Source organism: Magnolia sinica, chromosome 19, assembly GCF_029962835.1.
Source record: "Magnolia sinica isolate HGM2019 chromosome 19, MsV1, whole genome shotgun sequence".
Classification (NCBI taxonomy): Eukaryota; Viridiplantae; Streptophyta; class Magnoliopsida; order Magnoliales; family Magnoliaceae; genus Magnolia; species Magnolia sinica.
Genome location: NC_080591.1, coordinates 22,065,774 through 22,080,827, shown reverse-complemented (window position 1 = coordinate 22,080,827; position 15,054 = coordinate 22,065,774). Strand labels below are relative to the sequence as shown.

Here is a 15,054-nt window from a genome sequence, read left to right as displayed (position 1 = left end):
CTACTTCTAGCATCGTGCTCTTGAACTACAAGATTTCTATGTTGACAGAAGATCTCATAGAGCTCTAGATGAGTATGTTGAAATAATTCCTCAAACTCAATCATCCTTGTTCCTAAAAGGACAACAAGATGTATGCTGCTCATTAAGAAACATTTCTTAGTTTATATAGAGAACTCTGAATACAGTTCTGTAAAGTACTCCGCTAATTAGAATATTGTGACTCTAATATTGTGATTCTAAGGACTGTTGTAAGTCCTCAGTAGGCTTAATTGCATTCTCTAGATACCGAGAATGTATTTCTCTGTATAGAGGTTCTGGGTTTGAAGATATAATTTCAAATATTTTCTTTGAACCATGCTACTTAAGAAGCTGCTGGTACATCTCTAATAAGATTTAAGTTTTTGCTGTCTTTCTCTGTGCCTAAAAGGCCTCATTTTTTTTAGGCTTTGACGGAGATCAAAACAATGAAATTTTGTATGTCGTCGAAGTTGGTATGTCACTGCATATGATGCCACATATGCATTAATAAACATCATCTGACATAATGGATGAACGGTGTAGATATATGATATGCATCACAGTGGGACCCACAAATATTTCACAATATTTACCCTTTTTACAGCCAAAAAGTAAGCCGCCAAATCAATTATGGGGAAGAGTGCGGCAACTAAGGAGGGAAATATTTATTACCATTCATGGGGCATTTCCCTAGGAATTGGAAAATCAAACACGCCCTTATAACGTCAAAACAATTAGTTGTATGTTCCAAACAAAGATCTAAGAGTTGAGATCTTTGACGTACAGAACTGTGTGTAGCCACACATGCTGACAATTTATTTTTATTTTTATAATGCAAAATCTAGCATTAGTTGTTTGCCGGCCAATTTGAGCTTTTTTATTTTTTGATTTTGTCTCCTTTGGGAGATCCGAGCCTTTCATGACATCCAATGCTTCAAGCTCTATAACATTAAGGAGTTGCCTGTCTAAATTGGGGCATGGATCGCGACAGAAACGAATGTTCAAAAATGTTCAAGATGACAAGTTCTTTTAGTGGAATATATCTCATCATCCACAGATTGGATTTTGACAAAATTTGGTCTAGTTCCCTCTACTAGGTAAAGAAAGACCTGCAATTGAGATGAATGGCATTCTTTCATGGGCCCAAACTAATCCAATGTTCCATCTGCTCCGTTCATCTGAGATATGGGCCATCCCTCGGAAACCCCATTGGAGATCCTGTCTGAGCATCATGAATTCTTTCCTTTACCATTTAAATGTGTATCCTTATCTGTGCATTATTTAGGGTATGAACGGTTGTATATCACTTATCATTAATTAGGATCTTCAGTTCGTAAAAGCGGGGCCCACTAAGATTCAAGCCGTTGATATTCTAGACCCCACCATGGATGGCCCATTTATAAAAAATCCTCCAAATAGGAAGAATTCACAAACTCACAATCCTCCAAGAAAAAGGCCATATATCGTACAGCCAGGGTGAATGCTTTTGGTGAACACGAGGCCATGCACGTAGAGGCCCATTTCAACGGCTAGGATCATTAATCCACGCACCCCACATGCACAAACTGAAAATCTAACTAAACCCTCTACGATATAAAAGTGCTACATGATACCTTGCCCATCAAAATCGGGCCGACTTGATCAGAGAGAGAGGCTGTAGACAGCATGATTTAAGATTCCGGAACTTGCCCTAATCGGGTCAGTCGGATCCACAATATGGATATAAAACTCTTAAAAGTATCATCGAAATTACAACAACAAGGACAAAAATTTTTAAAAAACAAAAAAACAAAAAAAAACAAAAACGATAACAAAAAAGGGCCGAATTTCAAGATTACTTCATTTCTGGCCGTTGGATTATGTCTCTTTCCACTTCCTAGATACGGCAAAGATGGCTGCGATCACCGCCACAAGCACACCCGAAACAATCAAAGCTGATTTCACTGCATCCTTCTTTTCTTTGGCCTCAACTTCATCCTGTGGTTCACATACAATGTCAAAAACTAAACATACAGGACCATATGATTGCACAAACAGATCATCTGACCCGTCCATTTGGCATTATGTGTTGTGGATGGATGAGTCCAAAACTATCACATTGTTCGGGCAATCACATGTGTAAGCGTCTCCTATCTAATGGACGGTTGAAAAAAGACCATATAAGGTCCATCTGTACCGGTGAACATCAGCAGTGGCACCAAATGCAGGTTTCCAACAGACCCACAGGCCACAGCTCCAGCATTGATGGGCCATAAGCAGTGGGCCCTCAAGCTGAATGCAATATACTTCACAATCATTTTTCACCATGTAACACGATCAGGACCATCCAATTCGATAACACCAGTGTGGATGAAGCATCACCCGAAGACATCATTCGGGACATATCTTAGCCATTAGATTTCCTCTATTGAATCTAAATTGTTGATCAAAGTCCATTTGTTGTGTGGGGCACAGTCAATCGTGAGATTCCATGGTCGATCGTGACTCACTGTAATGCTCACGGTCCACCGTGGAATTCCATAGGTGACCATGACTTCTTGTCGGGTTTCTCAATCTTATGTGAAACATGGTATTTAAGCCTGAATTTTTCATTAGGGCTTTAAATTTTATAGGCGTTTTCTCCCAAGGTGCTAGGGTTTGTTAAGAGAGTGAGTTTTCTACACTTAGAAAGAGCTTGGGAAGGATTTCTCGAGAAATCTAGGGATTTCCTAGAGGTATGCATCGTAGGGGGAGCTCGGGAACCCTGTAATTAAAGAATATAAGTTTGTACAACTCTAAGGCTTTTATTATAGTGGATATCCATATCTTTGTGCCATGATTTTTTCCGAAAGCAAATCAATTTGAATTTTAGTCTGAAAATCAATTTAAATCAGTGCGCATGTTCTACCATTTAATTTAATTCCATCATGCAATGTCTTCTAGAGTTTTACGTGACTATTGTTTTTGGGTCCCTACTCATGACTTAGTGGTAGACTCATAAGAGTTTCAACACTAAGTTCATGAGTTCAAGTACCCATTGTGGTGTGTGTGGGTGTGAGGGCGTGTGTCAAGTTATTAAAAAAAAAAAAAAAATTTAAAAAAAGGTGTACTAAGATAGCTATAATAATGTTAGTCATGCTTTATAGGATAGAATATTGGATGGTTAAAGAACAATATATTTATAAAATGAGTGTAACTAAAATAAGGACATTGAGATGGATAATAGGTAAGATGAGAAATGAAATTTTATTAGTACAACCTACGGGTGATAGGATGAGGGAAGGTAGAATTTGATGATTTGGTCATGTGCAACCGATATTAAGAATTGCACTGGTTGAACGGAGTGAGTTTTTTTTTTTTTTTTTTTTACACACTCACGCAATAGTGGGATTTCACCACCTATGGATACTCAAACCCTTGACCTGGTGTTGAAACTCCCGAACGTCTACCACTAGAGTAAGAGTAAGGATCTGGTTGAAAGGAGTAAGTTGGTATAAGCTAAAGGCTCTAAAAGAGCAAGGTGATCGAATGGTTCAAGAGGACATGAATAGAGGTGATAAGAAAAAGACTTATGGTCAATCTAACTGGTTCAATGGTAAATGTATTACGTTTGAACACTAAAGTCCCGAGTACAAGTGCCCATGTAGGTGTATGGGTGAGTGGAGGGGTAAAAAAAAGAAAAGAAAGAGATAATGCCATGCAAATGCTTATATTTTAATGGAATTTAATTTAATTTTTTTTAAAAAAAAAACTTGCTTTTAAATTATTTTCTAAAACCTACCTAAGTTTGTTAAACATAGTTAAAAAATCACTTTGACCCGTTTGTTGTATTTGAAAAAGATGATCATGCCCTCCCCTTTTGTTCCTTGAGCAATCTTCTTAAATTCGCTAAGGGATGGATTGCACCATGGGCCCCACGATGATGGGTTTGTTTGATCCATGATGTCCATTCTTCGTTAACCATGATTTTAGGTCATGAACTCAAAAATGAAAAAAAAAAAAAAAAAATCAAATTTCATGTGGACCCCCACAAGAATTAACAGTGTCCAGTAAATCCTACAATTAAAAAAGGGCTAGGGCCCGCTGTAATTGTTTTTTGCCATCCAACATGTTGATTAGGTAACTTGGACCTAAATTAAGGGCTATTGTAATTTTTTTTTGTCCATCAGCGTGTTTGGCTCCCAAGAAGTTATCAAGAGTAGGTATTTAATCCTTTTCCATATCTTATAATGTGGTTCACTTGAGATTTGAATCTACCTCATATTTGAGCTCATGATCTAAAATGACCTTGCAAAATAAATGGATGGTATGGATGTACCACATATATCATAATGAGCCTACAACCAGTGAAACTACAACTGAAGGTGGGGTTCGAGTAGCACCACGTGGCTGCAATTCCCAAACTAGCGGAGGCTGACTTACTGCCAAGAGAGATATCTTTGGAAGCGGATTTGGTGAGACCCAGACTCACCTAAGATGGGCGGCCCTTACCGTGGGGCCCACCTTGATGTATGTATTCTGTATCCATGTCGTCCATCCATTTTTTTCAGATAATTTCAGTACATTATCCAAAAAATGAAGCACATCCAATAATTAGGTGGACCATACCATAGGGAACAACGGTAATTGTCCATTAATGGGCCACGAAAGTTTTGGATGAAATTGACATTTGTTTTTACCTTTCATCCAGGCTAATATGAACTTATCAATAGATTGGATGACAAATAAACACTAAGAAACATTAAGGTGTGACCTACAAAGTTTTTAACGGTAGGATGTTTAATAACCACTGTTTCCTAGGGTCTTAGGGTATGGCCCACCTAATTATTGGATCTACTTTAATTTTGGGATAATGCCTTAAAATAATCTGTAAAAACGGATGGACTGCGTGGATACAGAATACATATATCATGGTGGGCCCCTTGATAAGGGCCTAGCCGGCTTGGGTGAGTCGAGGTCTCACCTAATCTGCTGCAGGCAGGTAGATTCCGTAGTTTGCCGCACGCCACCATCCATGGTATGCTGACGTTACCAAGTTATGTGACCCCCACCATGATGTATGTAATGTATGTATTATTTCGAAACTGTTTGTCAATATGGCAAAATGGACTTGAGCCCAAAATGAGACAGATCCAAAGCTCAAATGCCAACACCACATTAACCTGTGGAGATTGAAAGTCTACAGTTGAAAACTTCTATGTGGGCCCTAGAAAGGTTTCAACGGTGGAAATCATTGTCCTCACAACTTTCTATGGTGTCGTCCACTTTTTTTAGTTAATGCCCTGAAGGCCAAATGGACAATTAGTTTAGCTATAACAGATACATCATAGATAATCATCACTCTTTTCCTATGGTATGGTCCACCTGATAATTGGACCTGCTTTGTTTTTGAGATAATGCATTAAAATGATCTGAAAAAATAGATGGACAACACAACGTGGATACAAATTACATACATCAAGGTGGGCACATAATAAGGCCTGCACCATCTCGCGTGAGTCCTAGTCTCACTTAATCTGCTCCCAAAGATATCTCTTTAGGCAAGGAATCTGCCTCGGCTCGTTCAGGCTGCAGCCCTGCCGTACTTCTCCATCACCGCATTTAAGTTGCAATTTCAAAAGTTGTAGGCTCCATTACGATATATGTGATACATCCATACCCTCCTTTCATTTTGTGAGGTCATTTTGGGGGCATGGGCCCAAATATGATGTAGATCCAAATATCAAGTGGACCACATCATAGGAAAGGGATAATGATTAAATGCCTACCCTTGATAACTTCTTGGAGACCAAACACGTTGGATGGACAAAAAAGGAATTATAATAGCTCTTAATTTAGGTATACCTTACTTAATCAATAGGTCGATGGTTAAAAAAATATAATTGTAGTGGGCCATAGCATTTTTTCAATTATAAGATTTAATTGACACCATTAATTCTTGTGAGGTCCAAATGAAATTTTGATCTTTTTCATTTTTGGGCTCATGACATAAAATCATAATTAACAAAGAATGGACGGCATGGATTAAACAAAACCATCATCAAGGGGCCCACGGCACAGTCCACCTCCAGAGTGAATTTTAAAAGCTTGCTATAAACACTCCACCCCAGGCCAATAAACTGATTAAGTTTGAACCAATGGATGGTTAACCTAAACCCTAACCCTAAAGACTTAAACCCAAGGAAACCTAACCCTAAATCCTAATTTGAACCCTAGACCGTAATCCAAACCCTAATCCCAAACCCTACGACTTTAAATACTGGAGCCTCGAGTCAACTCAGCGAATCGACTCGTCAAGTCAACTCGGCCGGTCAACCTACCCAATCAACTCACCTTATCAAGCTCAACCCTAAACCAGGCCTGAACCAAAGCCCAAAAATCAGCCCAAACCGAACTTGAGGTGGGACAACAACTTGTCAAACCAGGAGGCAGGACCTCTATACACTTGAGGGAGAACTCTTGCCAAAACAGGAGATCCCATAAGGGAGTGGTGGCTCCAGCTGCCACTGACGTGATATGCCTCCTCTTTTGGCAGATGAGCTCTAAGCATGTTGAATCTCCCTTTCGCGAACCTCATATGTGTGATTAATGTGTATTTACTCTTATGTCCATCTTTTTACTTAAATTTACCATTTTACAACCCATCCAGCCATTGAGATGATGCCGTGTGGCAATCTCAAATCCAATCCATCCAATCATATTTTACCCATGAACTTGACAAGACTTGCAAGAAAACTGGGTTTAAAAACTATAAATAGCCCACTTCCCTTCCCATTTCAAGCATCCACTCTCATTTTAAAGCCTCATATCCCTTAGGGATTTAGCCATTTAGTCATCCCATCCATCCACTGAGAAGAGTGAAAGAGATAGAAAAAGAGAGTCTAATCCCGGTCTAGTCTTGTCTAATGAGAGTCTAAGTCTTCTGAGCCACCTAATTCCTAATCCGAGCCACTTGATATAACCCTCGCGATACTACCATCCATCCAACCATTCAAACCTCAATCGGTTTCATTTAATTTTAAGCATTAGCATTGTGCAACACTTATTTCCTTTTTTAACCCCTCTACTCATCAAATACACCATCACTATATTGCATTACGTCATTTTATCCCATTTAATTGGCTCAGACATATGCTCTGTGGCATGCCGATATACTCAAAGCCGACCCACCAGAAATCCAGCTAATTAGCTTCCCTCTTATCATAAGCATCAATACAATATCAAATATCTCATATATCACAGTTCCATATACAAAGCACTCAACACTCAATCAATTCAAATGTATGCTCTGTGGCTTGTCAATTAACTTTTCAATAAAATTGGTTCATGTATATTAATAATTCAGATTGATTAACTATTATCATCATTGCATTCTTCTTTTGTGTGTATGAATTAATTTCATCTCTCATAAATTAGTCAAATCTTGTGAAGTAAACACCGTACGCTTGTATAGACATAGTAGATGCCTAACACCTTCCCTCTTTGTATCAATGGTCCCTTACTTAGAATCTCCGGAATACAAACTCAAGTGCCATCTTAGGACATGATTTTTGGATTCTCAGTCGTAAGCGTTTTCACGGGGTCTAATCAATTGTAGATTCAAAGTAATGAGTTAGTTGCGACTCTGGTCAAACATAACGCGCTCTTAATCACAACCCCCAAAACCCTGAAGAGAGGCAACCCGCGAAAGTGAGTCGATTTTGTTTGGGATCCAGCATCCACACTTGCACAAGGAACAAAAGGAGATGACATGATCGTCCTTTTCAAATATAGCAGATGGAATTTTAAAACCATCGTCAGTCAAAGTGATTTTTGGCCTTATTTCAAAAACTTAATCGGGTTTTAGGAAACAGTTTAAAAGCAAGTTGTTTTTTGAAATTCCACTAAAATATAAGTATATGTACGACATTGTCTTAAAAAAAATGTAACCCTTGATAGGGTGGAATGGCATAACATGATTTATGTAGTTGACCCCAATTAATTAAGATAATGCTTAGATTATGATATAATCAATCATCTTACTCTATGAAAGTATCGAAATATTCTCATTAAGAGAAAGAATGAGACATCAACCATCCAAACCTCTTCACCTAATTAATTAAATACCTTTAATTTTAAAACCCTCCACAACCTTTAATAATGCAAAATTTTCGCTATCAAGACAGCTAAATTGTACAAGAAGTTCTGCCTTTTGCTACTCTAGCTAGATTATGAGAGATATGACACATGTTACACACAGAACGAAGGGATAAAGAAATTCGTGAGAGAGAGTTTATTAGGGAAACGAGGAAAAGGGGGAGAGACGTATGGGAAAGGTGCACACTACACTTAAAGAAAAAAAAAGTTTAACAACATGCAATCCATCCTCACCCTTTCCTATACCCAGCGTAATTACTCGAATCTTTGATTTGTCTACTCGAATGTCACACAATCATTACAATAGGCTTCTCGGAGATTTAGCTTTATGTCGCACGGGCTCACTACTATATATCCATTATGTGTGGGCTACACATGTGAATGAATTGAAATGACAAAAGATGTTTTGAAAGATGAAGTGTACTTTCTTTGATACTAATTACAATAGATAAATTTGTTGTTGATGTCTTAAATCTATCGGTAATAGGGGTCTATCAATGCCATCGACAGACCACTCGATGCCCAATCCTATCAAGAAAATTTAGAAAATTCATATTGGTTGCTGGAGCATTTTAGTGTTGCTACTCAATGACATTGAAGGAGTTCGATGCCATTGACAGATCCTTGATAGGGTGTTGATGTCATCGAAGGTCTCATTAAAGATGTGCACAGAATTGTGTAAGTGCGTAAGTTGTTTCTTATTCCGGTTATAATAGTATATATATCGAGTGTAATTAAGATTATGGTGCAGAGGTGTATTAGGGCTTTTTAATTCGTTCCTAAATGTTCAAGGGTATAGTTAGGGTTTGAGGAAGGAGATTCAAGGCTTGTTCAAATCGGTAAGACTCTATCTCTTGTAATTTTTGCTTTTACAGTGCATTATTCATCACTTTGTGCCGCGGTTTTATCCTGCAAGGGTTTTTCAACGTAAAATTCGGATTGTTCTTATTTGGACTTTGTTGTGCGATTGCATGTCATTTGCTTAATTTGTCTCTATGTGCTTTCGCGATTCCCCAACTAGTGGTATCAGAGATAACATTGGGAAGCAAATCGAATTTGAAAGCACAATATCAATAGAATCTAACATGAAGTTTGATATAGAAAAATATTTTGATAAAAACAATTTTGAACTATTGAAAGTTAAGATAAATGGTATCCTAATTCATCAAAGATTGGACGAAGCTCTCCTTAGAAAGCGACTGGAAACTATGTCAAATGGAGAATGGAACAAGTTAAATAAGAAAGTTAATATATCTATCCAGTTGTGTTTAATAGATGAGGTCCTATATAATGTTATGAGAGAGAAGGCTACAGCGGATACATGGGTGAAGTTAAAAAACATCTATGCGAAGAAATCTCTTGAAAATCGTTTGTATTTGAAACAATAGTTGTTTAATCTGAAGATGACGGAGGAAACTGACGTTGATGCCCGTATTAGTAACTTCAATAGGCTTGTTTACAAGCTATTGGATGTGGAGGAAATGATGAAAGATGAAGATCGGGCGTGTATATTGTTAAACTCTCTTTCAGCATCGTACGAGTCGTTTAAATACTTTGTGCATCAGTAAAATGAGTATTACTGTTAAGACCGTTATCTCAGTCCTTCATTCGAAGGCGATGAGAAAGAAAAAATGGTGACATGGGTGCTTCTACATATGCACTGGTTACGAGGGGGAGAAATTCTGAACGGCACAGTGGATCTTCACGATCGAAGTCAAAATCTAAGGGCAAGGGCAAAAGAAAGTTGAAGTGTTGTAATTGTGGTATGACCGGGCACATGAAGAAGGATTATCAGAATCCTAAGTCAAGAAAGGAGAATTTAGAGAGTTCTTCCAGATATGCCAACATTGCGAAATTCAATGAGGAGGCGAGTAGCAGTGACGTGTTAACTACATCAAAATATGAGTATTTCAACAATGAATGGATTTTGGATACGAGGGCTTCGTATCATATGACCTCTTATAGGAGTTAGTTCACTAGTTACAGTGAGTGTGATAGCGGCCAGGTGTTTTTGGGTAATGACATTGCATGTAACATGGTTGGTGTTGTATCAATACGTATCAAGATATTTGATGGTATGGAGCGTATCTTGACCGAAGTAAGACACATTCCTGAGTTGAGGAAGAGCCTGATATATCTGGGTACACTTGAGACACTAGGGTGCAGATTTATTGGGTTTGATCATGTCTTTAAAGTTTTAAAAGGGGCACTCATGGTCACGAGGGTACTGATGAATGCAAACCTTTAAAAGTTGATCGGGAGTACTTCATATGGTGGAATTGCAGCGTCTGTAGTAGATTCCACGTCTGCATGTATCTGGCATGCGCGCTTGGGCCACATGAGTCAGCGGGGCATGAAGGTACTTTTTTATCGTTGTTTAATTCCAGCTTTTGAAAAGTATTGATTTTAATACATGCGAGCATTGTATATGTGGTAAACAGTCAAAGTTATCTTTTAAATCTAGAAAATATGTTTGTAAGAGGGTTCTATATTATGTGTATTCTGTTGTATGGGGGTCGTTGCATGTGATTTCTAGTGGAGGGTCGTCATGGTTTGTCACGTTCATTGACGATTATTTCAGAAAAGTGTGAGTTTATTTTATAAAAAATAAATTCAAGGTTTTCACTAACTTTAAACAGTGGAAGGCGGTAGTGGAAAAACAGTTAGGGTGAAAGGTGAAAGTGTTAAGGACAGATAACAATGGGGAATTCATTTTTTAAGACTTCAATTGGTATTACAAGGATGAAGGGATCGTGAGGCACAACACAATGCACCACACACCAGAACAGAACGGTGTGGCTAAGCGGATGAATCGGACTCTCTTATAGAGGACCCGATGCACAATTAATAATGCTGGGTTGGGCAAGAAAATGTGGACTAAGGTCGTTAACACAGCTTGTTACTTGGTGAATCGGTCCTTTTTTACGACTATTGATTGTAAAATTTCAGAAGAATTGTAGAGTGGTCAGCGGGTAGACTACCCAGGGCTGTGAGTATTTGGTTGCGATGCTTACTCTCATGTACCATTAGTTGAGAGAGATAAGTTGGACCACATTGCTAAAAGTACATCTTTGTCAGCTATAATAATGGTGTGAATGAGTATAGGCTATATAATCGGGTTACACGAAAAATAATTCTTAGTCATGACGTCAAATTCGACAAGGGCTTATTTTTCCATAAGGATAAGCACAAGGAAGCAGAAAAGTTGGTTGTGAATGTTCAAATAAACAAATATGAAACACAGGCTGATATAGAGACGTAGACAATGTTATAGGAGAAGGTGGAGCATCCGCCTGTAAGAAGAAATCCACTAAGGGATCGTAGGTTACTGACGAAATACAATGATGACTCAAATGTTACATTAGTTGTCATTATGGATGAGGGGGATCCGTCTATTTTTCAAGAGGCTCTTGACGATGTAGATGCCGAAAAGTGGAAAGCAACAATGCATGACGAGATGGACTCTCTATACAAGAATGAGACGTGGGAACTGGTGGAGCTTCCCATCAGTCGAAAAGCGATTAGGTGTAAGTGGATCTTTAAGAAGAAACAAGATATGTATGAAACAAGGTTTGTAACAAATGGATATATTCAAAGAGAATGTGTGTGACTTCACTGATATATTTATGTCTATGGTGAAGCAAGTATCTATCATATTTGTATTGGCACCGGTTGTCCAATATAATGTCAATTCGGAACAGATGTATGTGAAGACTGTCTTCCTACATGGGGAATTAGAAGAGCAGATTTACAGATTTACAAGAAGTAACTAAAAGGTTTCGAAATATAAGGGGCAGAGAACAATGTTTGCAGGTTAAAGAGGTCGTTGTACTGCCTGAAACTGTCGCATATGCAATAGTATAAGAAATTTTATTCTTTCATAGTGAGTAAAAAGTTTATCAGGAGTGAGTACGATCATCGTGTCTATTATAAGACACTGAGTAATGAAAAATTCGTTATCTTCGTATTGTATGTTGATGACATGCTTATCGCTAATCATAGCATGTCTGAGATCGACATAATGAAGGCTCAGCTATGAGGGACATTCGAGATTAAATATCCAAGGGGCTGTAAAGAAGGTTCTCAGCATTGATATATACAAAGACAAGAAGATGAGCAAGTTATGGTTATCTCAGGTGAAATACCTTGAGAAGGTATTGATGAAGTATGGGAAAGACAAGGTAAAGCCGGTCAGTCAGTGTTCCCCATGCGGCTCATTTTAAGCTTTCTTCTGAATAGTTCTGAAATAGATGAAGAAAAAACAAGTTATGTTATGTGTGCCTTATTCAAGCGCAATAGGCAGATTGATGTATGCCATGATCTGTACAAGACCGGATATTTTATATGCGATGGATGTTGTTAACGAATACATATACAATCCCTGCAAGCAACACTAGGAAGCAATGAAATGACTACTTTAATATATTCGAGGCACGCAAGACTACATCTTATCATTTGAAAAATCAGGGGACAAGTTAATAGGCTATGTGGATTTAGATTAAAAGGTCGACTTCCGGTTACTCGTCTGCGCTAGCGGGTGGAGCGATTAGTTGGATGTCGAAGCTTCAATTTTTTATGGCTCTTTCTACGACCGAAGATAATTATATGTTACTGACAGAAGCGTTCAAGGAATGTGTTTGGTTTAAAGGAATAATAAATCAATTAGGGCTTCAGTAGGAGGTCATGCTAGTTAATTATGACTGCGAAAGTGCGATCAATTAAGGCTTAGAGGAATGATAAATCAATTAGGGCTTCAGCAGGATGTCATGCTAGTCAATTATGACTATGAAAGAGCGATCAATTTGACTATGAATTTTGTTTATCGCTCACATACTAAACACATTGATGTGTGTCATCATTTTATCTGACAAGTTCTTGAAAAAAGAGATATAACTCTAGAGAAGATTCACATAAGCATGAATCTGGATGACATGCTTATAAAGGTGGTTCCCACAAAAAAGATCAAGTTCTGTATAACTTCTCTGGACTTAGCGAAGGCATTAATGGAAGACGGAGTGTGCACAAGAAGTGATGGTGGAGTTATAATAGAAAGATGAATTATAGATGATGATTGATGGGGAGTATGAAGAATGAAGATTAAAGACATGGTAGAGATTGTTGTTGATGTCTTAAATCTGTCAGTAATAGGGGTACGTCGATGTCATCGACAGACTACTCGATGCAGTCGAGAAAATTTGAAAAATCCATGTTGATTACTGGAACATTTTGGTGTTGTTACTTGATACCATCGAGAAAATCTGAAAAATCAATGTTGGTTGCTTGAACAGTCTGGTGTTGCTACTCGATGGCATCAAATGAGTTCGATGCCATCAACAGATCCTCGATGGGATATCGATGTCATCGAAGGTTTCTTTGAAGATGTGCGTAGAATTGTGTAAGTGTGTAAGTTGTTTCCTATTCTAGTTGTGATAGTATATATATCTAGTGCAATCGGGATTATGATACAGAAAAGGTGTATTAGGGCTTTCTAATTCATTCCTAAGGATTCAAGGATACAGCTAGGGTTTGAGGAAGGAGATTCGAAGTTTTTTTGAATCGGTAAGACTCTATCTCTTGTAATTTTCACTTTCATATTGCATTATTCATCGCTTTATGTCATGATTTTTTCCCACAAGGATTTTCCACATAAAATTCGGCTTGTTCTTATTTGGACTTGGCCGTGCGATTGCATGTGCTTTATTTAATCATCTCTACGTGCTTCCTTGGTTCCTTAACAAAATTGACCAATTTTAAGGGTAAGATATAATTTATTTCCCATCTTTTTCATAGCAAAATTTGAACGGTATGCCTCATGGCATATAAAGTTTTTTAGTTATCAAAATATCTTTCCCTTAAGTTGAAATATCTGCCTATATCCCCTTAATATCCACCATTGAAAGTTAATAGCAGGGTAAAATTGTCCAAACAAGCTGTCACATGTTATACAAAATAACCAGATGCATGTATTTGTAACTATATCTATTTATTTTATTTTAAGTTTTGATTCCAACCGTCTGATGAAGTTCGTTCAATCGAAGCCTACCTACGGGTTGCAATGGCTGAGCGGCCAGGCTCAATCACATAGCTGTATAGCCAGAATTTTTTGTCTTGTCATCTATACAGTCGTTCCTACCTGATGAACGGATGGGATGTCCGACGCATGTCCTATGTTAGCACGTGTGGCTGCTCGTGGGACTGGCAAGCTCCCTTCCCATGATTGTTTAAACTTTAAATTGAGCAAGTGGGCCCATGGATCGTCGATCATATTATGTCCAACCGCAGATGGGCAACAACCCAAAACCTCTTCCACGTAGGAAGATCTCACCCGTCCAACCTTTGGCCTTTTTCCTAAATCCGTTGCAATGTTTTCTCTGAGCCGTCTATTTGTCGACCGCTAATCAAAGGGTTAGGAATCTCTAATCTAGAAATTCTTTTGGGAATCTCCCATCCATTGTGAGGCCCATCTCATCAACGGTCTGGATAAACAAATCATGGACCCTACCATGGAAATGAGAAAAAGAAAAAGAAAAAGAAAAAATACCTTGATGGCCTTAGATGTGGCCACATTTGAGGAGATAGGGTCGACCGGAAAGTCTTGGGCTTTGCGGGGATTTAATTCGCCGTCGGCGTTGACCGCCGGAAATGTCAGATTTCCGTCAGGATTTCCGCCTATTCCTTCCGGAGATGCCATCTCTTTGGGTTCTTGAAAACGTCCGTACTATCTATTATTTCCACAAGAGGTCGGTTGGTTTTTTCCTGGTATGGTTGCAACGGTCATCCTGACACGTGTGTGCACGTGGCAACTTTGGGACACGTGTTAAACTTACAGGGCCTTAGAATATGTCATGTGAAGGGCCGGAATCCTCTGCAATGACTGTTCTCACGAGAACGTAAAACACACAAACTTGTGGGGCCCAAGAT

At 38.4% G+C, this 15,054-nt stretch overlaps 1 protein-coding gene across 1 annotated transcript; it reads right to left on the bottom strand.

The window, feature by feature from the left end:
• Positions 1-1,673: 1,673 nt before the first annotated feature.
• LOC131234814 (uncharacterized) lies at positions 1,674-14,841 on the bottom strand. Its single transcript, XM_058231790.1, has 2 exons — positions 14,675-14,841; positions 1,674-1,995 (listed from the first exon to the last, which is right to left on the bottom strand). The coding sequence occupies exons 1-2, from the start codon at positions 14,822-14,824 to the stop codon at positions 1,876-1,878; spliced, it is 270 nt and encodes an 89-aa protein (XP_058087773.1). The 5' UTR covers positions 14,825-14,841; the 3' UTR covers positions 1,674-1,875.
• Positions 14,842-15,054: the final 213 nt, after the last annotated feature.